Raw genomic sequence first — 23,964 nt, 5'->3', positions numbered from 1 at the left:
AACAACCTAGAAGGCTTATGGATTGGACAGGTGCGTGCGCGGCTGCGTGGTAACTGGTAACAGAAGAGCGGAAAATTATCAATCAACCGCACTCACTGGCAGCCATGGCCCGGCCGGGAGCGGTACTGCTGCTGCTCCTGGTGACGTCAGCGGCCGCGGTCCGGTACCGCTGGCTGGACCCGGTGTCCCTCCACAGTCCGGCTGTGCAGACGCTGTCAACTGGATCGTCAATACAATGCGCTATCCTCTGTCACATTCTGTCCGCTGAAGAGTGTGTCGGTCTCATCTACGGGCCAGGTGACGGCACGTGCCGGCTGTTCTCTGGCGACTGCCGCGGTCCGGCCGTCAACAGCTCTCAGCAGACCACTGAACGCTACATGGCCCGGTCCAAATGTCCCGGTAAGCACTGGGGTGATGGTAAAAACGTCCATCATGCACCAACTATCTGTGTGGCGGCTGCATCAGCGACCGACGTGTGGCGTGGGGCAAGACTGCCGCGTACTGTATAAATCTATGAGAATTGACGGTTCAATGTCCTCTTTTTATTCTCTTTGGGAACACGCCTCTGATCTTCCCTTGATTTTAGGACGCACTCTGCACATAAAACAATATCATACCAGCAAACTACTTGGAGTGAGAGCAGAGCGAGAATTTTACGCTTTGATCCTCGCCAGGCGAGGAAGGGTTGATGTAACACTTACCTTCCCCCTCGGCCCTTAAGGTTTTTCACCAATAGCCTTAAAACGTTGGCGCGTAGCGCCGCAAAGTTGGCATACCCTGTATGGCAACCTTTCTACACCTTTTCTAAAAAAAATAACTCTCAGTCATTTCTGGTAAGGTCACCAGATCACAAAACCGGTACAAAGTCAGGGTAAAATTGGGCTAATCGGCGGCAACGGAACGACATAGTATTTCGTTAATAGCGTGAGTGCCGTGGCACGTAGCGCTACTTTCAGACAAGAATTGGGGTAATAATTTGCCACGTGTCCTAAGGGTTTTGAGTTCATTTTTGTCAGGTAAGGTCACGAGGTCATAAAAACCGGTACAAGGTAAAAATGGCACTGAAAATAACTATTTTGCCAATGAAGGAGTTGTTTATCGATTTTATTCAATCTAGCAGAATATGCTAAGCTCACCGAGTGGCATAATCTATATTCCACTTTTTTTCAAATCGGGTGACCTGAGGACAATGCTGAGGTCATCTAGAGGTCACGACAAATTCTAAGACAATTTGTCCGAATGGCTCGAATTGTAAAATATGCTCCATTTCAACGTGTTTGTATTGTAATATCTTCACTTACATCAATACCGTATGATTTTTGTGTTAGCGTGCTGCAAGAACGCCAAGTCGGGTCATTTAATCCTCGCCGGACCTATTTGTTTTCTATGTACAGCCCTCTGCAGACTGGAAGATGAAAAATGGATACGGTGATGATGCCAATCTAAGGGGCGGGGTCTAGCGCGTCTTGCTGTTACGATTTCCGAATGACCGATAGCATAGTATTCGCGTTATTCTCATTTTTGTCGAAAAAAGAATACCTACCACGCAGTTTGCAGAGGGCTGTACCAGCCGGCCGAGGGGGGGGCGGTTACGACCCCCCCCCCTTGAAGTTTCGCCCCTGATGGAGCTAATAGAGCTTCGCGGAAAAAACGAGTGCGTGTGTGCCGTTACGAGACGCAGCGATTGGCATCCGAATTTAAGATTTCAAGTCAACCAGTGACCTCTAAGGTCAGGCTAAGTGGCCCGAGGCGCGGGTCCGATTTTTAGGCAAATAACTTCGCAAAAAACGGTCGCAGAGCCGCGAATTTGGCATCATCGTGTTTGCCTCACTCAGGCACGTCGAGTGGTATACTTCTTGTTGGGGTGAGGTCAACTTAAGGTGTTGACCTCGGGTCACGGTCAGGTCAGAGTCCCCCAGGTCACGAGCTTGGTCGAAGGAGTTCATGTTGCATATCATTCGATTTGGCAGGCCTTCCGAAGTCCATTGGTGTCTTTCCCAGCTTGCTACCTCAATTTGATCAGAAGTTATTGACGAAAAACTGTTATGACCCTAGTAACGTTATACATGACGTCACGCAAGGTCAACAATGCAAAAGTGAAGCCTTTTTACTTGCAAGGATTGCATTAAATCACGATATCGTGTGGTTGAGATAGTTTGAGATCGTTCCCGGCGCAAAAATACCTAGCAGTGTTCATTTTCCCCCTTGACTTATTATAATGGTGAGGTCACGTGACCGACCTGACCTCATGTGACCTTTAGGGAAAATCCGAGGTATATCAAGTTGAGACCTCTGGAGGATACTAGGTCCTGCATGTTTCATTTCCCTGTGAAAACTCCTCTAGCACTGAGGGCGTTGCGAAGTTGCGACACCTGACGACCGTGCAGAGGAGGTTCACTTATGACGTCATAGGTCAGTGACCTGAACTGACCCGAAAATTTAGTTGCTAGTTTGGTAGCTTCACATGTTTCATGAAAGCTTTCAGTTACGAAAGTTGTAAGCCTCAAGAAGGGTGAGAGAGAAGAAACGAAACGTCGTTGGTCGTCAGAAAAAGTAGCTGAGATATGCTCTATTTACCGTTATTTACAGGCACTGGAGCTGACCCATGCGCCTGTCCGGCCGGCTTCAGCCGCTGCGCCGGCCGCTGTCTGAAGCGACTGGACCTGGCAGTCACCTACGCCGAAGCGGAGAGCCAGTGCGCCGCGCTGGGTGCCCACCTGGCCGTGCCCCGTTCTGACGAGGAGAACCAGTGCGCCATTGATGCCGCCGGCGCAAATATCGTCTGGCTGGGGTTTAATGACGTCATCACTGAAAACCAATTCGTGGCCGACGACGACTGCGGCACCGTGCCATCCGATGACCCCTCCTGGGCCGTTGGCCAGCCCAACAATAACATGGGCCAAAGCCACGGGGCCCTGACTCCGCCGGGTGCGATTACCACATGGTTTGTTGGCTGGCACGATGTGCTGCCTACCGAGCTTTTGAAGCCGCTCTGTCAGCTAGACCTCTGCCACCAGAGTCGATGTCAGTGAAGGAGTTCTATCCATACCACAGCCCAATGAAGGAATTCTATCCTATTGTCAATTGAAGGGAATCTATCCTTCCAGAGTTTTAACCCTCGCCCGTATAGGGGGGGGGTCGAACAGACCCCCCCCCCCATGGTTTTTCGCGAATAACTCGCGTAAAAAGCGGCCGATCGCGACGAAACTTTCAGTACCCTCGCGTTAATCAATTTTACACCTACCCTGAAAATTTCATGACCCTGACCCCAATGACCTTTGACCTGTGACCTACTTTTCGAGACCATGTTTGGCCGGAATCGCGATTCGGCGTATGTCGGCTCGCATTAGCCGCGCGTTTGCAGTCTTTTCGTGGTTTCAAGCGTTCAAACATGTGATATGATGTTGCCCCCATGCATTAGGGTGGGTGTCAAGGTCACCCGAAGGTCAGGTCAGGTCATTGACCTTTGGTGACCTCGGTTCACTTTTTCGAGTTTTACATGTTTCTAGGCCAGTTTTTGGAGCTGAATTCGAATTTAGCAACCATATGAACATTTACGAAGTAGTTTTGGTGCCTTCGTAACATGTTACGAAGCTGTCAGAGGCGGTTGACACCTACTAGGAATACCCGGCAGGACCCCTACTGTTTGACCTGACCTGACCTGACCCGACCTGGACTAAATGCATAAAGACATCATCTGTGATCAAAACTAACACGATATTCGTGATCAGCGCCCCGAAAACCCTATAGCAGCTACACTTTACGACGTTCTAACAGGTCCCGATTTTCCCGACTTTTGGGTCATTGACCTGACCTGCAAGGTCAACCAATGACCTAGGACCTTAAAATTAGGTATCATCGGCTTCCTCTCGTCACGGGCAACACGCTCGTTTTTTCCGCGAAGCTCTAGCTCGATCAGGGGCGAAACGGCAAGGGGGGGGGGTCCAACGGACCCCCCCCCCCCCTTATACGTTCGCGGCTGGAAAAACACCAATACGGGCGAGGGTTAAGCAATAAGCAAGTCTTTTGATTTTTTAGATGTCGAAGTCTAAGCAATAGAAAACATCACATAATAACAGGAATTTTATATTTTCTCTATTTCTTATTGCATAGGTATTTAAGGCCTTATCACCAAGGTAAATGTTCAAACCTCATAAAGGATTACTTTGCGTAAACGAATCGTATAGGAATGTTCATTGAATAGTATCAATATCACGAGTAAACAAATAGATTTAGTGCTTGGTCGACACGCTGTCAAAAAAGTAATTGACGACCGTCAAGCAACGTTGACTGTTCAGTGCTCACAGCTTAGTGCTATTCATTTGAATGCCTCGAATGTTTCCCACTAGTTATCTCATTATTCTTCCGATACCATAGCCTACTATGAACGTCAAACCCCTTGAGACCCCACTTTTTTGCGATAATTTTTAAATGCGTCAACTTTCGTTGACAATATTCTGGCAATGTATGTTTCAGAACCTGCCGAAACTTTTATTACTAAGGTATTTTGACGCCAAACGATTATGGAAGGTACTTCTCATTCACTCGTAATGCTAAGGTCAATTCAGGCCCGGGCAGAGGCTTGCGCTCGGCCACACTCGAGCCCCGCCACCAGCGCCATCTGCTCTAAATGCCATCTACCAGCGCCCGCTACCGCTACCAGCTACCGCCCACCATCAAGCCTCAATGGAGCGAGGGACGCGAGTGACCGGTCGCCGGGCAAGGAGCGCCGGAGGGGTAGGGCGGAGCTTAGCGCTGACGTCATCGCGTGGCTCCGCCCCATGAGCGCGTAGCCTCTACCCAAACAGCAGATTCGTTCCGTGAAATTTAACATTACGAGTGAATGAGAAGTACCTTTCATAATTGTTTGGCGTCAAAATACCTTAGTAATAAAAGTTTCGGCAGGTTCTAAAACACACATTGCCAGAATATTGTCAACGAGAGTTGACGCATTTAAAAATTATCGCAAAAAAGTGGGGCCTTGACCATGGGTGGAGAATGTTTGAAAAAGTTACCCCCGGCCGGCGACCGAAAGTCAGAAAGACGATGATGCACAAATATTTGTCAACGGTTATCAACAAACCCCTATTCTGTGGCATGGAACAATGGATGTCTGCCATTACGAGTTATCCAATGTTTTATTTGCAGTGATTTAGCTCGAATTTTTTAATGGACCGATTGACAGAGCCGGGGGCCCACGCTAAGCAGAGCTTGTTGCGTAGGTAGACCCCGAACCCTACCGTCCGATCGCGCAATTCTGGGTAACGGGATAATTTAGATGCCAAAGTTTAACGTGCCCTTCAAAGCCGGACACGGCCTGTCCCACTCAACTGACTTCAGCTGGCTGCGGCTGCTCCCACCAACCGCAGACCATCACCGTCAGGAGTCTCAAATATCGAGCGCCGGAGCGACTCGAACCCGGGCTCTCGGGAGTCCATTGCCTCTACCAACTGAGCTACGGGACAGACTTATGTTATGAACTTTGAGAAAAGCCGTTGGAGAACGCTAAAATCAGAGGAATTTGGCTTTTATTATCTATGGTGATTTTATGATTGAGCTTGCCTAAAACTTGACCAGATTTCTCTGATCACGTTTGTCCCTCTTTCAAACGTCGTTCCGCTTTTCGCCTCGTAGCCCAGTAGCCGAGTTAGAAGGAGCGTGAAACGCCGACCGCTCGACTCAACGTGTTACGATAGGGCCACCACCCTGGCGCGGGTTAAGTTGGAGGAGCCTTGAGCCCCAGCCCCCAACAGCTCGTCCTTCTATCTCACTGGACACTGATATTACCCTCGTCCTCTCTTGTGATGATATTGCAGTGCCATCTTACGATAACGGCCCTTAAATATGATTTAGGGTTGTTAGATGAAACTTGTCGGGCTGCGCGATGAAAAAAAAATTGAGAGCATAGAAGCTCCAAAATGAAAATAAAGTAAATTTTAAAAAACCTTTGAAGGTAGATAAGAATAATGAGAGATTCTTTTATAGGTGGCAGTTTTTCGCATGGAGATAGCTTTTAGGATTTACAAAAGTGGACAAAGTTACCCCGGCCGCGCCGGGGTAGGCTGAAAGTTACCCCGGCCACGGCCGGGGTGGCCGGGGCAGGTTCTCCACCCATGTCTCAAGGGGTTTGACGTCCATAGTAGTCTTCTTTGCTAATGGAGAGGCCGAACGGCTCAGTTTTGTTAACGAGCAGACAAAGAAAAATCATGAACGCTCGAGAACGGTTGCTGTTGCCTCTGTCCTATGACTACTTCTCCACGTCTGCTTTATTGTGTATTAACCAGCATTGCTTACGCCTAAAAAAAGTACCTACCTGGTTGTGTGCAAATTACTTATGACTGCCCCTCTTTTTTCTGAGTGTATTTAGGATTTAGGAAGCCACGAAAACAGCAATGCGGGAATGACACAAAGCGTGCGTGACATTTACTCGTAAGAAGTAGGCTAGGAAATTATTCCTTTTTATCGCATGTTCAATTTCGTTAGTGGCTTGTGCCACTAGGCTGCTGTATGTACATTTGTGTGTCCTTGCCAATGATCTGCCTCGCCATGTGCGCATATTTTTGTGTTTATGTGATAACTGATAACCATGTAACCTATGTTGAAGTTGAACCAGAAAATTACGAACTTGATAACGTTGTCCACATATAGTGAGTGGTTTAGTTTTGATGTCTTGCTGTAAAGTGTAAACCTTCATTCGTCGTATTGCACACGACATCACAGCAACGGGATTCATAGAAAACCGGAAGAGGCGTGCATTAGCAGTAGTTTTGGCAAAAGCTCTCGATGGGATTAGTTCAAGGAGTTTGTTCCCTGCTGCTTATTGATTTTTAGAGTTCTGGAAAATATATGTCTCATGGCAGAAAAACGTGGGAATAAAATCATCTTAACTGTCGCCGGCACTCGGGCCATTTTACGTCCTTCGACGGCACAAGGGGAGGGGGGTTTGGCACGACCCCCCTCGCGTTTGGCCCCTGATTGAGCTAGAGCTTCGGAAAAAAACGAGCGTGTTGTCCTTCACGAGAGGAAGACGATGATACCCGATTTTAAGGTTCTAGGTCATCGGTTGACCTTCCAGGCCAGGTCAATGACCCAAAATTCGGGAAAATCGGGACCTATTAGAAAGTCGTTTAGTGTGGCTTCTGTGGGGTTGTTCGGGGTGCTGATCACGAATATATCGTGCCTTTTCTTAGCCCTCGTTTAGTTATGTATGGTATAAACGATTATTTTATGCTTTCAATGCACACTTATCACCAGCACAGTGACTTGGGGTTACATATAACCAATACCATCGGATTCGGCGTGAAAAATAAGCCATAAAACATGTGTCGCACGCCCATGTAGCAGAAAGTGAGAACCGTGACATTTCGTGACCTGACCTGACCTTGACCCGTACTTAGTATGGCCCCTATACGCACATGGCACCTTCACTAGGTCTTTGAGGTCATTTTTGGTGAGTTACGAGGAGCAGCTATCGATTCCGCTGTCCGTAAGCCTAATCATTCAAAACCCCAAAATTTGACGCTGACCTTGACCCGTACTTAGTATGACCCCTATACGCACATGGTAAGTTCACTAGGTCTTTGAGGTCATTTTTGGTGAGTTTCGAGCAGCAGCTATCGATTCTGCTGTCCGTAAGCCTAATCATTCAAAACCCCAGAATTTGACCTTTGACCTGACCTTGACCCGAAAGTTGATCTCAATCTTCTTAAAATCTTAAGAGTGCTTTGGGAAGGTCTCGTAGAGGCCTTTCGAACGCCGCCACGCGGGGCTCGATACGACCATTGGTTCTCGAGATAACAGGGGGGGGGGGGTCGGATCCGACCCCCCCCCCCCTCCAGGCTGTCGTGGGTACGGAAATAGCCCAGGCGGTGCCGGGTTAACTGTAGATTTGGTGGGCGTTTCAAGATGTCATGTTTTTTGCTCATTTTTACTCGAACATGACCTCAGTTTGACCTCAATAACTCCCGAGATGACCTGTGACTTGAACTTTTGTGTGAAGGTGTCAAATTGATGCCCGAGAAGGTACCCAAAATTTGGCGGCGTGCAGCGCCGCCGTTTTCTCGCTATTTAAGAAAAACCACAAGGGGGGGGGGGCAAAATGCCCCCCCCCATCAGGGCGCGGGTTAATGTTGCTCCCATGCATTAGGTCATATGTCAAGGTCACTGGAAGGTCAGGCTAAGTCATTGACCTTTGATGACTTCGGCTCACTTTTTCGAATTTTATATGTTTCTACGCTAGTTTTTTAGCTGAATTCGAACTTAGTAACCATTTGAACATTTACAAAGTACATAGTTTTAGTGCCTTCGTAACATGTTATGAAGCTGTCAGAGGCGGTTGAAACGTACTACGAATACCCAGCAGGAACACTATTGGTTGAGCTGACCTGACCTGACCCGACTGGTCTAAATGCTTAACCTTCCAGGCGGTGGGGGGCATTTCCCCCCCCCCCTTTAGTTTTTTCGATATATCTCGAGAACCGCTGCGCCGATCGTCACCAAACTTTCAGTACCCTCCCGGGAGTAGCTAGCGCACATGGTGACAAAAAAAATTCCAAAGGCTATGATAGGTTGGCCGCTAATGACGTCAGAGTGACGTCATTTTTGCCATTTTTGACCCAAAAAAAGGTTTCGCGGGAAGAGCTGTCAGGCCTACAGCTTTAGAGATACAGAAAATGTTCCAACATAAAAGGTGTAGAATCAAGAGGGCTACAAAACTGCTATTTCGGTTTTTCGAATTTTTTGGATTTTGACTCCCAAAAATCAAAAAATATATTTTTTTGAAAATAATAGCCGAAAAATCCAAAACGTTTTTTGAATTTCGAAAAAAACGGAATATGTATATGTGATAGTCCCTACCGCCTTCTATCTACATACCAAATTTGAGATCAATACCTCTTTTTTTGGCCAAGTTACAGCGAAAGAAACTGTTCAAAATTGATGACGTCATTTTCAAACTCAATTTTTAGCAATTCTAGACCTCGTAGCGCAAAAAAAGACGACCATTAGACTCCCCGTGACGAGCTGCATCGAATCGATACCCATTTTATGCAAAAATATCAACTTTGAAATTTGACCTTTTTTGACCTGACGTTGACCTGACCTCCACCAGAAAGTGACCTAAACCGTACCTGATGGTCTTATAACCAATACCATTGAGTTGGAAATGAAAAACTGGCCATAAAACATGCATCGCACAACCATAGTAAAGTTGGGTTCATGTGGTGACCCTTGGTGACCTTTGGTGACCTGACCTGTGACCTGACCTGGTATGACCAGTGACCTCTAATAGCAACATATGTACTAGACAACTGACGCCTTATCGCTGATTTTCTGCAAAATGCGTTTTACTCGGTGTTATAGCGTTTTCCCTAGAAGCCCCGTGAACGGTGAAACATTTTATCTTTGACCTGACCTGTGACGTCATCGGTGACCCCGAGGTCAATGAAATTTTGGTATCCTTCGACAAATTTGACAGGGCTATCGAACGCCGTTTGAATTTTCCGGATCCGTCCAGTAGTTTCGGAGATACGAGGGGGGCAAAAAATGCCCCCCCCCCCCCACCGCGCGGAAGGTGGCTGGGAGGCCCACCGCCTGCCGGGTTTAAAGACATCATCGGTGATCCGATAGGCGTTATCACAAGTGTATTCGCGGCCATTGGGGCGACGTAAGAAAAGAAGAAAACAACTGGCCCCAAGAACTTTAAATTATCAAATAGCATGCACCTTTTCCTTGATATGTAGAGAATTTACCATTAATTGTTAGAGAATATTACATTTAAAATCTTCCATTTATGCTTTTTTCATCGTTTGTACAGTATGTTCTTTTACTGAGCTAGAAACGCTAATTAGAAATAGTTCCCGCATCATCAAGAACAATAGGGAAGGCTTGAAGTGAATACAATAATCTAAACGGTTTTGTAATCCATGTGAAGACACTTCTAAAATTGCCTGTAGAAATATTAAAGGCAAAAGTTCAACTTTTTCACAAGACGGATGGCTATAAACCTATTCAACGTGTGACAACTCAGCCGGTATATCGGCGCCTACAGCCCAGCTTTCCCTAGTGACCGATAGAGGCGCTGCTATCGATGTCCGCCCGTGCCGCCTAACGCAAAACTAACATGATATTCGTGATCAGTACCCCGAAAACCCCTTAGCAGCCACACTTCACGACGTTCTAACGTGTCCCGAATTTCCCGACTTTTGGGTAATTGACTTGACCTGGAAGGTCAATCGATGACCTAGGACCTTAAAATCAGGTATCATCTATTCTTTTCATCACGGGCAACACGCTCGTTGTTTCCGCGAAGCTCTAGCTCGATCAAGGGCAAACGCGAGGGGGTCGTACTACTCCTCCCTTCGTGCTCCCCCTTGTGCCGTCGAATGACACAAAATGGCCTGTGCCGGCGAGGGTTAAATGCCAAGCTCCGTGGCATAACATGCCAACAACCTGCTCGGGTACACGCGAAAGGGTTAGACCATTGCCATGGTACTTCTAACAGTGCACAAATCGATATGATTGCGTGTAAATACAGCAAAAGTACCGGGAGAACAGTTTGAAGCATATCGCACTCACTTGCAGTGCAGCCATGGCCCGGCCGGGAGCGGTACTGCTGCTGCTCCTGGTGACGTCAACAGCCGCGGTCCGGTACCGCTGGCTGGATCCGGTGTCCCTCCACGGTCCGGCTATACAGATACTCTCTGCTGAATCGGAGATCGACTGCGGTCTCCTGTGCGAGGGAGCTACTCCTGAAGAGTGCAGCGGCTTCATCTACGGACCCGATGACGGCACGTGCCGGCTGTTCTCTGGCGACTGCCGCGGTCCGGCCGTCAACAGCTCTCAACTGAACACCGAAGGCTACATGGCCAGGTCCACATGCACAGGTAAACTGCAGTAACACATTTATTAGTTTTTGTGTTGTATCCATAAACTATCAACAATTGCTGACACCAGCAAACCTATCATAAAGGAATTGTGATAACCTTTCAGATAGGGATTATAGGGAGCAGGTGGTGGAAACTATAAGACTGATTTTCACAATTCGAACGGCTTTCGATAGCCCCACTGGGGGACTAATATGTGGTCTAATTTCATTGAATTAGCTGAAACCGATGACGTCAAAGATTAGGTCAATTGTCTATTTTTTTCGTCGTGTACATGCCTTCTATTGTGTTAGTAACATAGTGTAAAGGGCACAGTATCGAACATCATCGATACAGCATCGTTTAACTAGACATACTTTGTTAAGTAAGGTCACTTATCCCTCACCGGCCGAGGGGGGGGGGGGCATAGGGTTTTTCGCGATAGCTCCGAACACGCTGGTAATGGAGTCGGAGAGCTGAAACTTGGCACACCTAACCTTTGATTCAGGCCAGATTTTTTTTACACCAACCGCATTTTCAGGTTAGGCCAGAAAGTCAGTTTGGACCCCGTTTGCACGTGCGCACGTGCAGAATGCCGCTTCCAGATCTCAGGAACGGCTGGGCCGATTGCGTTCAAATTTGGCACACCGCTAGCGACCGGTTAGAAGGGCGCTTTGCACAAGCCCCGTTGGAAGTACTCTCTCACCCTTCCGCACGCGCAGGGCTCACTATCTCGCTCGCTCGTTTTTCGCCCAAAAGGCGTTTTACTGGTATGTTAACGTAAAAAGGGTGGATATTCGATGCAGCTTGTCACGAAGAATCTAAAGGTGGTCTTAAGGCCGTGTTACACTGCCGAATTTTGGCCACGACCCTGTCGCCGATCACGTCGTGTAGGAAATCGGCGAACAGTTCACCGACAGAGGCGAACAGTGCGCCGACAGAGCCCGATTTGCAGACAACAGGTGGGGGGCCCCCCTAATCGTTCGCGGGTCAAAGCTGATCCATGATTCGGCGAACATCGCGAATGAATAGCGAATCTGTTGCGAATAGTCGGCGATACCTTGGCAACAAGTCGGCGCACGTAGCGACATGTCGGCGGTGACTCGGCGAGTGTTTGGCGATCATGTTCGTTTATTATAAGTTCGGCGAACGGCCACGAAATTTTCATTTTTCATGAAATATTCGTGGCGGTCGTGACGAACCGTAAAAGTCGCGCGGTGGGCACCGACTGGTCTGCAAAATGCCAAGACCGTGGAAGAAAGATCCCGAATCGATCCGCGACATAGGATGACTTGCATATTCGTGCACATTCGTGTACCAAAATTCGGCAGTGTAACAAGGGCTTTAGTTTTATTCTACTTGGTCTGTATAACGGCTAAAAATTGAGTTTGGAAATTTAACGTCATCAACTTTTATTTGCAACCAGTTTGCCATAAAAAGGGGCTATCGATCTCGAATTTGGTATGTCGGTGGATGACGTTAAGCTCTAAAGCATGCCTTCCATTTTTATATGGTGACATTTTCGTGGTTATAGCGTGCTATATCATAAAAACTAGTTTTTCAATTGTGGGGGTAAAAATTAAAAACTTTACTTTAAAGATCCGACACAGTAGATTATTTTTGTATTTTGGATGGACAGTTTAATCTATTAATTCTGCACTTTTTAGGCTAGACGTTTTGCCTGTACAAACTGCAGGCGTTAGAGTCCACATTCTATTGACTTCAATGAAAGCGTGCGTGTTCAGCTTGTATTAGCGTCTGCCCAGCTCGCGCACTGTGTGTTAGGTTGCCCGGCTACAAGCCAAGCCCCTGCTCCGGTTTTCACGATAACCGAACCATGTGAACCTACCATTAGCTGCTCCCTCACCCTGGCAACATGGCGCCGAATTCATATGACCGACCAAATGGAACGTCAAATGGTTCAGCAGAATGCCGTATGGTTACCCTACATAACTACATTCTTATATTGCTGATTGTGTAATCACATGAATGCTATTTACTTCTGGGAACATGCCAGAGCGAGTTTAACCCGCGCCCCACTGGGGTCTGCGTATAAGACGCCCTACTGGGGGCTATTCATAGCCCCCCCCCTCCTAACTCCGAAACTACTGGGCCGATCGCCAAAATTCAAACGGCGTCTGATAGCCCCGGAAAAACTGTCGAGCGAAACCTAATTTCATTGACCTCGAGGTCACCGATGACGTCACAGGTCAGGTCAAAGTAAAAATTATTAGCATTTTGGCTTGTTCACGTTTTGGGCTCTGGCCGCCGTCTTACAAGTCAGATCAGGCTCATTTTTGGATCACACACTCGGGAACAGATGCTCTAGTTACCCTGAGGGTACCAAACTTGTACTTTGATTTTCAGGTCAAGGTCAGGTCATCACAGGTCACGAAAATATTATATCATGCGTCGGTCACGTGACACATGTTTTATGGTCCATTTAGGTCAGAGATTTCGAATTTGATGTCGTCTGTGTCATTCGAGGTCATTTTGAGTCGAATTTAGCTTATGTTAGGTCACTTTCAGGTCAAAAAAGGTCAAATTTTGAAGTTAAAACTTTTCAATAAAAAGGGTGTCTATTGGATGCAGTTTGAGCTCAGGAACACGATGGTGCTATTTATATTGGCGTACGATATCAAATACGTGCTGAAAAATTGATTTGAAAACTTAATAATTGTGAATTTTTTGCAATAATGCGTAAAACTTTGCCATTTTTGAAGATATTTAGCTAAAACTTGCTAGAGTTAGTCATAATAATGCGTTATATCACATATATTCCGTTTTTTTTTTTTCGAAAAATCAAAAACTTTCTGAAAAAAATGTAAAAATATAAATTTTGGATATTATTATATCAAATTTTCAAAATTCTCAAAATTTCGAAAATCCGAGATAGCAGTTTGATAGCGCAGTCTATTCTGAGTCCTCTCATTCAAAGAAATTGGATCTAGCCTAAAAACTGAGCTCTTGGGAGCGAATGCCGTGGTTCAATGTTTTGCGTCGAAATCGGCCGAACATGACGTCACTCTGACGTCATTTCCGGCCGACCTATAGTAGGTACGAAGTTCAAATTTTGACACAAGGCGTCAAATTGATGCAGCCTAAGGTACTGAAAGTTTGGCGTCGATACGTCAAGCGGTTTGGAAGTTATTGCAGAAAAACGGGAGGGGGGGCTATAAATAGCCCCCCCCCCAGTGGGGCGCGGGTTAACCCGCGCCCTGATGGGGGGAGGGGCCAGGGGGCATTTTGGACCCCCGTGCTTTTTCATTAACCCGCGCCGGACCGGTGCTCTGAGATTCCGCGCCGGGCCGGGGGTGTCTGAACACCCCCCCCCCCTTCTAACTCGGCTCCTGGGCCACGTAGCGACACGTGGTAAGCGGCAATCGAAAGAACGTCCAAAATAAGGACTAAAACACTACGGTCATTTTTTGGGTCAGGTCAAAGGTCAGGTCACCAGAGGTCACCAAAGGTAAAATGCTGACTATTTCAACATTTTGGAAATTGCCAACGGCTATCTCGGGAACCGATAGAGCTACAGCGCCGCGGAAAAGCGCATTCGATAGCCCTTTCACAGACCTTTCTGAATTATGTTCTCAGATTTGACTTCGGGTCAACGGTTTAGCCTCCAGAGTCCAGAGGGCAAAAACTCCAAAAATAGCCGTTTTTACGAAACACGTTTTTTTCGGCAATAACTTTTGACTCAAAAGAGCCATGACAATACTTTTGCCAGCATCGTGTTCCTCTCGTCAAGACGCGTCGAATGCACTATAATTTGACCTCGAAAGGTCAACTTGCAAATTTGACCAAGGTCATGACCTGACCGGAAAAGGTCATGTTGCATATCAGTCGATCCGCAACGTCGAGCCGAACACATAAGGCGTTTTCAGCGCTCTAGCACGCCTCTATCAGAAGTTATTAGCGAAAAACTGTTAGATTCTGTTCGTGACCTGAGATGACCTCGGGGACATAACGAGGGGCCACAGTTGCCATTTTCCGGTTCAGTGTGTCAATTTTACCTATAGTTCGTTTTTTCTAAGTTCGACCCTCACTGTAAACATCTCTTTGGACACAGCACGAGAATTGGTAGCTGAATTACTGAGAAAACTGGTTGGCGCACAATGATTTCGCAGACGATCAATTGTATCAAAATTATTTCTACCTGGCTTCTTTTTCCCAGACTCGCAGCTCGGTATTTGCAGCCCCATAAGGACCGAGGACCTGTCAAGAAGTATAAGTAAACTAATTAATAAATCGCACGGCGTCTACCGAAACAGTATATCATCGGTGTTAGAAACTTATTTTGAAAAAAAATTTTAATTCATATCTCCAATACAAAGTGCGCTAACCAGTTTTCTCAGTAATTCAGCTAGCAATTCTCGTGCTGTTTCCAAAAAGATGTTTACAGTAAGGGTCGAACTTAAAAAAAACGAACTATACATCTCGATGTTTGAGAGTGTCTAGAATAGCGTTTGTGCAAAATAGACGCTTTTCAATTTTCTCCCATTGTCTTATAATGGAGAGGCCGCAAAATTGACCTGACCTTAGGCCACCGACATCGAAATTCCGAGATATACATTTTATAGATAGTGTTTCTCTAATCAATCTCTGAAAGTTTCAAGGCAATCGATCATTCGGTGTAGCTATGACGAGCATTCTTATTTTTTTCTGAGGTGAGGTCACTTGGCGTGACCTGGTGACCTGATCTAAGGCGACCTGGGTCTGAAATTTTCACAACATGTGCGGAAAAGATGCATGAACAGGTGTGCCAAAAAACGCTCCCCCTCCCCGGCACGCCGCGGGTTAATAGCGAGAAAACGGCGGCGTGCAGCGCTGCCAAATTTTAGGTACCTTCCCGGGCACTAATTTGACAGCTTCACACAACATTTCAAGTCACAGGTCACCTTGGGTCAGGAGTTATTGAGGTCAAACTGAGGTCATGTTCGAGTAAAAATGAGCAAAAAAAAAACATGCATCTTGAAACGCTCACCAAATCTATACAGTTAACAAGCAATTTTAAAATTTTTCATGTGGTTGTGTAGAGAAAAGACGGCGCTACAAAACTGCTTTCTCGAATTTTCAAAACTTTGGGACTTTCACCCCACTCGAAGAAAAATACTTTTTAGAAAAACTAGAGCTGGAAGCCTGATTTTTAGTATAGCTGCTCCTCTATTCTTTTTTGATGTCCATTGCAAATTTCAAGTTTCTGTGTTTTATGGTTTCGGAGATATGACCTTGTTTTTTTCAGGTCATGTCATGACCCAAATGACCAATTCCCAACATCTTGCGTCGGCTATGGGCCTTGAGAGCTTTTGACACCTTGATTTCGGCCTTTTTTGCCAGTCTTACCTCCCACCTATCATGGAACATGTTGTTCGACGATGTACAGATGTCAAGGTCAGGGTCAATGTCAACCTAGGTCATCTAAAATAATTGCGTTTTAGGCAAGCTGAACTTACTTTTCGTGAAGTTTTTTGACTGCATTTTTGGTAAAAGCTTCTCAGATCATGATTTCATGTAATATAGATGTTACAGGCAAAGTGAAAACTCGGGCATTTTGCAAAATGCCTAGGCAATTTGCAAAATGCCTGACCGGCTAGGTATTTTGCAAAATGCCCAGGCAATTTGCAAAATGCCTGACCGCCAGGCATTTTGCGAAATGCCTAGGCAGTTTGCAAACTGCCTGACCCACCAGGCATTTTGCGAACTGCCTGGGGAGTTTACAAAATGCCTGGCGGGTCAGGCATTTTGCAAAATGCCTGAGTTGTGATTGATTTATTTTACCGTTTTTGTTTACCACAGGCGTTGACCATGTCGCTCCCACGTGCCTGAGCCCCAAACAGATTCAATATTTACGAATATACCCACGTCTTGCGCCACTTCCATCGAGATGGAACCTCTACTGAATGGTATAGATTGAGCCAACGTCTCCCTATAATTTTCGTATACGGAGTTGTAGCCGTTCGTGTGTAGGAATGCTGCGATGGGGCGCGGAGCATGGCACAGAGAAACATGGGCGCGGAAAAACGCGGCGACCAGCCGAATATTGACCCGACATTCTTCGTTTCCCGTGCTTATTTACATCACGGCAAGAGAGGGCCGCAGCGACACGGGGTTGCCAGCGATCGATAGAGCAGAGACAAGCGTATCCAATAAACATTTTTGTTAATCACGTGTCACGTGGAAAGAAATGGTTTATATCTTGAGAAATCAGCCATTTTTGGTACATTTCAGGAAAAACTGCATTTAAAAAAAACAATGGCAATGCATTGGAAATTGGAATGAGATGAGATACATTCCATAGACAACAAGAACATGTGGCTTTTCCGCTTTTCCAGAAAAGCAAGTTTTTGGTCATCCACGACCCACGTGCACACCTTTGTAATAAAAAGACGTTTAGAAATTACAAGTTTTACATGCAACGGGCATGTTCATCTTTACACAGTCACAATGCATTGATAATGTAGACGTGTGGCTCGCCAACCAAGCTACCATAAATCGAAAGAACATTCTTTTCTGATCAATATCCACACAAAGTATTTTTATAAGTATTTATAAGTATTTTTATAAGTAAATTTGCAACGCAACCCCTTGGAAAGCACAAGAGATCGTTTCAGGCAAGATAAAAACATCTCCATTATGAACTTCAATATCATGATATGTATTTTAATAGAACCGTCCGGAGTCGGAGTTGGAGTCGGAGTCGGAGTCGTTTTTTGAAGCCGGAGTCGGAGTCGGAGTCGGAGTCACCCTAAAATCCATCGACTCCGCAGCCCTGATTTCCAGAGCCATCAAGGCTCTGAGAAACATAACCGTGTTTAACGCGTGTGTTTACCGATAAAACCGCGCCGGGCGCCCGGTAGCCGGCGCAGCGGCCGGGCCGCACGCGCTGCCTGGGGCTCAGTGACATTGAACTCGGCAGCGCTACCCGGAGAATGTCTCACTGTGTGTCCTCCCACTTGGTGCGTATCGCTTGTGATTAACCCCTGTTGGCGGCACTTACAATGATGCTTACGCATCGTCGCTGGTGTGAGTTCGATGTCAGGCATTTTGCAAACTGCCTGAGAAAATAATTTCAGGCAGTTTGCAAAATGCCTGGTGGGCCAGGCAGTTTGCAAACTGCCTAGGCATTTTGCAAAATGCCTGGCCGGTCAGGCATTTTGCAAATTGCCTGGGCATTTTGCAAAATGCCTAGCCAGTCAGGCATTTTGCAAATTGCCTAGGCATTTTGCAAAATGCCCGAGTTTTCACTTTGCCTGTAACATAGACACATAAACAATCGGTGCACACATCAGTGTACACACAGACACACACAGACATACAAACACATATCATTCACCTTGACCTAACTTGACCTGAAATGACCTCAGCAGCAAAAACCTGGTCGGGTAGTGTGACAAAGAGGTTCTAGCTGGCTTGGCACCAGAAAACGGCATCGTCATCGGTATATGATAAGCAGCGCACTTGATATCCAACGGTGACCCAAAACAGCAACATTTTTTAGTTTGACCTGACCTGGAAGGTCAATGACTGACCCGAGAAGGTAAAACTGGGTATCATTGGATTTGCCTCTTCCCAAAGAATCTTTTTGGTCTTACCACGAAGCTCTTTCTCCAACAGGAACGAAATGGCGCGGGGGGGGGGGTGGCAACCAGCCCCCATGTGCGTTCTAGGATGGGAAAATGGCATGTGCTGGAGAGGGTTAGCATAAGCCCTATGGGCGTTGCATGGAAAGAATGGGAACAAAAGTCGGCAGTGCCCCCCTCCCCTAATTGAAGGTGTTCCGCCGCCACTGTGTACGAGTGCAAAACGATAAACATATTACACCTTATGTACAAAACGTCATCATGCTCCGCCGTTCCTCATTCCTGCTCTGTGAGCTCCGTTACAAAGATAGATTGGAGCTATAGTGACGCTGATATCTATTTTTCTGTATCTTCATGTAGGCGCTGTTCGATAGCTTAGAGCATTTAGGATTAGGTGAACGCACTTTAGTGAAAATGACGTGGGCATGCAGCCCCAAAAAACGTGATAGTCACACGTGATTTTTCAATCAGCTGTACAGTTCCTATGCGACGTCAATGTTGATGGATTTTACCGTTTCTTTTTCAGGGAACGTATCCGATCCCTGCGCCTGTCCGGCTGGCTTCAGCCGCTGTGCCGGCCGCTGTCTGAAGCGACTGGACCTGGCAGTCACCTACGCCGAAGCGGAGAGCCAGTGCGCCGCGCTGGACGCCCACCTGGCCGTGCCCCGCTCCGACGAGGAGAACCAGTGCGCTGACTCCATCGCGGGAACGTCATTAATCTGGCTGGGTTTTAACGACGTCGTCACTGAAAACCACTTCGTGGCTGACGACGGCTGCGGCACCGTGCCATCCGATGGTCCGTCCTGGGCCATAGAACAACCTCATAACTTCAACGGCCAAAGCCATGGAGGCTTAGCACCATTGATTTCTGACAACCTGGCTCCGGGGTGGCACGATTTTCTATCCGCTGATACCTTAACTCCTCTCTGTCAGCTTGTCTACTGCTATGATAGCCAGTGCCCCTGAAAAAAAAATGGGTTGGGTTAGTCTGTGTATGATGCAAAGGCAAAAAAAGAGGCAAAAATAGCACGCAAGAAGACAACAAAAAGATGAGATATCATGAAAGTTACTTTACTTTATCTTATTTCACACTTGAATAAAGCTAGTGCAAGTTGTATTCTTGTGTGTGGATGTGTTGCTTCCATTTCTGTAGGGTGTTGAAATAGTCTCTCGACGAAACGCGTCCACCCGAATGCGTTGTGTCTGTCTCATAATAAGGGCTTATCTCTAATAAATGTATCTTTCTAGGACCTAAGGGGCTGGTGATGGTCACAGCGGCTCAGTTGTAAATAAATAAATGATCTACATACTAGAACCAGTTCATGTACAGGTCTCGTGGGTTTTAGTTACGGAGCGAGCGAAGCGAGCGTAGTCTTTCCTTAGATTAACGGAAAGGCCGGCCGTGGTCACGATTCTGCGACGCTTATATCTCAGCAACCACTTGACCGATTTACATGCGGTAATTTTTGTAGGGTAGCTTCATTCCTTCTACCAAGTATTGGACTATTCCCGATGGATGTGGGTGACCCCTTATGCACGTGCCACGTGCAAAACGAAGAGGTGTCACTTTTGTAATTGTTGCAATATCTCGGTAACTACTTGGCCGATTGCGCTGAAAGTTGGCATGTAGGTAGGGTAGGCACCCACTAGGCACTGCATATCCATGTGCCACAGTTGGGGTGCTGCTGCACGTGCGCACGTGCAGGGGTCGTTACTCGTTTCCAGATCTCGAGAACGGCTGGACCGATTGCGCTCAAATTTGGTACACGGTTAGGGACCAGTTAGTAGGGTGCCGTGCACAAGTCAGTTGGGACTCATTTTGCACGTGCGCACGTGCAAGGTGCCGCTTCCAGATCTCGAGAACGGCTGGGCCGATTGTGCTCAAACATGGTGTGTCAAAAGTGGAAATAGCCGCCCGGCTTTAGTTCGCCAGCCTTGTCAATAGATGGCAGTACCACAATATGGGCAGCGGATCGTGCAATTGACGTCAAATTTTCGTTATCTGCTAAGAATTGAATGGCGGATCTTTTCATGCAAGAATCAAGTAAATCGGTCCACAACTTTTCTAGCAACAGAGATATGAAGTCAAACACCCTGCCAGAGCGGCGGCGCGGCGGCCGGCGGCAGCCGTTACGCGCCGCCTGCACACAGAAAAATATTGACACCGTTAGCGGTGTAATTGCACAGTACATATCTGAGCACTTGAGGAAAGTTAATTTAGTCCCTTCCCCGCTTAAATTACTCGCGCTTCCAAATGAACACCAGGAAGAAGGTAATAGAACACTGTTAGGAGGGTTGGGTGTTTTACTACATGTAGCAAAACACCCAACCCTCCTAACAGTGTTCTATTACCTTCTTCCTGGTGTTCATTTGGAAGCGCGAGTAATTTAAGCGGGGAAGGGACTAAATTAACTTTCCTCAAGTGCTCAGATATGTACTGTGCAATTACACCGCTAACGGTGTTAATATTTTTCTGTGTGTGGAAGACTGGCGGCGCTGAACGGTTCCAACTTGGCACTACACTAAAACCTGTTAACTGCTTGGAATGGTTATTAAAGCAAAATTTTCATTCAAGTGAGGAATAACCAAGGGCAGGAAGTATGTATGCTTGTGTGCGTACTATGTAAGCCAAGAAACTGCATTAGCAGATACTCGCTAATATTAGATCCAGCCAAGTCCAAACGCATTCCAGGTGATGTGTTTCTGATGGGTCAGCAATATTTATCGTTCGAGGGCGGATACAGTTTTAACAATGCAAAAATATTTTTGCACAGCTCTATTCCTTGAATAATTCTCTTCAACGCCTCATTCCTAGTTAAGCGAATTAGCCTACCCTGGTTGAATAAATAAGGCGATTTCGCCACAAGGTCGGGGAAAACCGACCGAAAACGGCCGCGCTCAACGTTAATTTGGGTATGCAAACTCTTAAAAACTCGCATTGGGCGGGTAGGGTTTCCCAGGTATTGGCTCCAAAACACCGTATTCGGCTCCCGAATACGTCCAAGTGACCCACCTCGTTCCTAGTTAAGCTCTAATTAGATCAAGTGACTCATAGGGAGCGAAAAAGCGACAAAAAGCATGAATTTCCCTATGGCGGCGGGCTGCCGGGTTGCCAGACGGCGCACCGGCTATTTCCACTTTTGACACACCATGATTTGGCACATCGCTAGAGACCGGTTAGTAGGGTGCCGTGCACAAGTCAGTTGGAGGTACCCCCTCGAAATTTCGCACGTGCAAGGCCCACCCTCTCGCTCGCTCCGTTAGTCGCCCCAAAAGGCGTTATACTGGTGGTAGGTTTTGCAGTTTGCACCTAAAAAATTAGTGTACCTACTTCAGGCTATATCTTCGTCGTCTTAAGCTTTTGTGTGAAGATGCGAGATCGACTTGTTGGTTCAAAAGCCGGCCACGATCGTGTAAAATGGCTTCATCGTAGATCGATTAGTTTCTGAGATATAACCGGAAACGTAAAAGTGCAAAACCTACAGCTTAATCTCGCGAGAGCCGTAGGTAAGTACATATGATTGTTTTCTGTTGGTTTATTTATCAGAAGGGTCCTTTCGTCGAAGGTGGTTTGAAATAAAATATTGCGACCAGATGAGATCGGCCCGATTCTAATACATGCCTTTTCATGGGGGCTGGTGTTTATGTATGTGAACTGTGAAGAGAATCTGACCAGATCAATAGTGCATCTGCTAAATGAGTCATTCCCGTCAGTGTCTTCCTGGCGTCGACAGTCCTTCGGCTAACCATTATGCACATACTAGAGATGTCAATCGGATACCAACTTTTTATTAACTCAAGCCAATACCAACGTGGTATTTGGCATTTTAACCCTCGCCGGACCTATTGGTTTTCTACATACGCGCCGGCCGAGGGGGGGGCGGGTACGACCCCCCCCCCCTCGCCGTTTCGCCCCTGATGGAGCTAGCGCGTCGCAGAAAAAACGAGCGTGTGCGCCGTTACGAGACGCAGAGATTGGTACCCAATTTTAAGGTCCTAGGTCAACCGGTGACCTCTGAGGTCAGGTCAAGTTCCCCAAGGTACGGCTCAGTTTTTGGTGAATGACTTCGCAAAAAAACGGCCGCAGAGCGCCGATTTTGGCAGCATCGTGTTTGCCTCGCTCAGGCGCGTCGAATGATATACTTTTTGTTCGGGTCAGGTCAACTTGGGGTGTTGACCTCAGGTCAAGGTCATGTCAGCAACCCCAGGTCACGAAGTCGGTCGAAAGAGGTCATGTCGCATATCATTCGATTCGGCAGGTCTTCCTGAGTCCATTGGTGGCTTTCCCGACTCGCTAGCTCAATTTGATCAAGAGTTATTGACGAAAAACTAATATGACCTCTATGACGTCATAAATGACGTCACGCAAGGTTAACATTGCAAAAGTGACGCATCTAACCTTGCAAGGAGTGCATCAAATCACGATTCTGTGTGCTTGAGATAGTTGGAGATCGCTCCCGGCGCCAGAATAGCAGTTTATTTTTCCCCATTGACTTAAAATGGTGAGGTCACGAAAATGACTGACCTCATATGACCTTTAGGAAAAATCCGAGATATACAAGTTGTGAAACTCATAATGGATACTAGATCCTGCAAGTTTCATTTCCCTGTGACATCTCCTCTGGCAGTGAGGGCGTTGCGAAGTTGCGACGTCTGAAGACCGTGCAGAGGTTCTATTATGACGTCATAGGTCAGTGACCTGACCTGACCCAAAAAATGCATTTGGTGTCCAAAGATCCGGCTTGTATCAAAGGTCAGGTATGCCAAGTTTCAGCTCTCTATCTCCAGCGTGTTTGGAGCTATCGCGAAAAAACCCTATGCCGTCCCCCCACCCCTCCTCGGCCGGCGAGCTAATGCATTTGGTATTTTGTTGGTATTTTGATTCCACACATATGAAAAAGAGCCTGAAATTTTGGTAAAAAGTTGGTACCTATTTCCCTTAACCCTCGCCCTGGCAGGGCATTTTTCATAACACGGCCTGGCAGGGGGGGGGGGGTTGATGCGACCCCCCTCGCGATTGGCTCCTATGGCACCTAGAAACACCAAATTTGGTAGGTAGGTGAAACCTCTGGAGTTCTCGCCCCTGTGCAGATTTGGTTGCTGTAGGTCAATATTTAGGGGGATTTTGAGGGATATAAATGTAAAAATTCCGCTAAAAACAGGTCAAACGTTTTTCGCTTATAACTTTTGATCTAATTAACCCATTTACGCCCTTCGTTGCGTTTTCGCAACGCAAACAAGCGTCGACGTGATCGAAGCTTGAGAAGTGTGTAAAAGAGACTAACCGATGAGACAAGTTTCAGCGTGTGTAGCATGGTTGTGCGCATGATGCTACGCAGTTACAAGTCTGTGCGGCCGGTAAGTTCCTGCCTAGAGCTCCCAGAGGGAAGTCAAAGGTTTTGTGAGTGATGACGTCACGAAAACCAAGATAAGTAGGCTAAGTACTTAATAATATCGTAATGAAAATTGTGTAAACATATTCTGCAGAGTCCCTACAATAGCGTAGATATGCATTTTGT

At 46.8% G+C, this 23,964-nt stretch overlaps 1 protein-coding gene across 1 annotated transcript; it reads left to right on the top strand.

Annotated features, from left to right (window-relative positions):
• Positions 1–304: 304 nt before the first annotated feature.
• On the top strand, positions 305–19,760 carry LOC122369462. The gene is made up of 3 exons (XM_043344236.1): positions 305–399; positions 10,582–10,883; positions 18,972–19,760. Exons 1-3 carry the CDS (start codon positions 392–394, stop codon positions 19,409–19,411), a joined length of 750 nt encoding a protein of 249 aa, XP_043200171.1. The 5' UTR covers positions 305–391; the 3' UTR covers positions 19,412–19,760.
• The last annotated feature ends 4,204 nt before the right edge of the window (positions 19,761–23,964 follow it).

Source organism: Amphibalanus amphitrite, unplaced genomic scaffold, assembly GCF_019059575.1.
Source record: "Amphibalanus amphitrite isolate SeventyFive unplaced genomic scaffold, NRLGWU_Aamphi_draft 001037F_arrow, whole genome shotgun sequence".
In the NCBI taxonomy this organism is placed as follows: Eukaryota; Metazoa; Arthropoda; class Thecostraca; order Balanomorpha; family Balanidae; genus Amphibalanus; species Amphibalanus amphitrite.
Note: the sequence above shows the minus strand (reverse complement) of the source record. Positions and strands in the feature narration are given on the sequence as shown.

What these genes read in the sequence shown, in the direction of transcription:
- LOC122369462 (XM_043344236.1), top strand. An exon ending in GGCCAGGTCCACATGCACAG is followed by an intron (nt 10,884 to 18,971) that starts GTAAACTGCAGT and finishes TTTCTTTTTCAG; the next exon opens with GGAACGTATCCGATCCCTGC.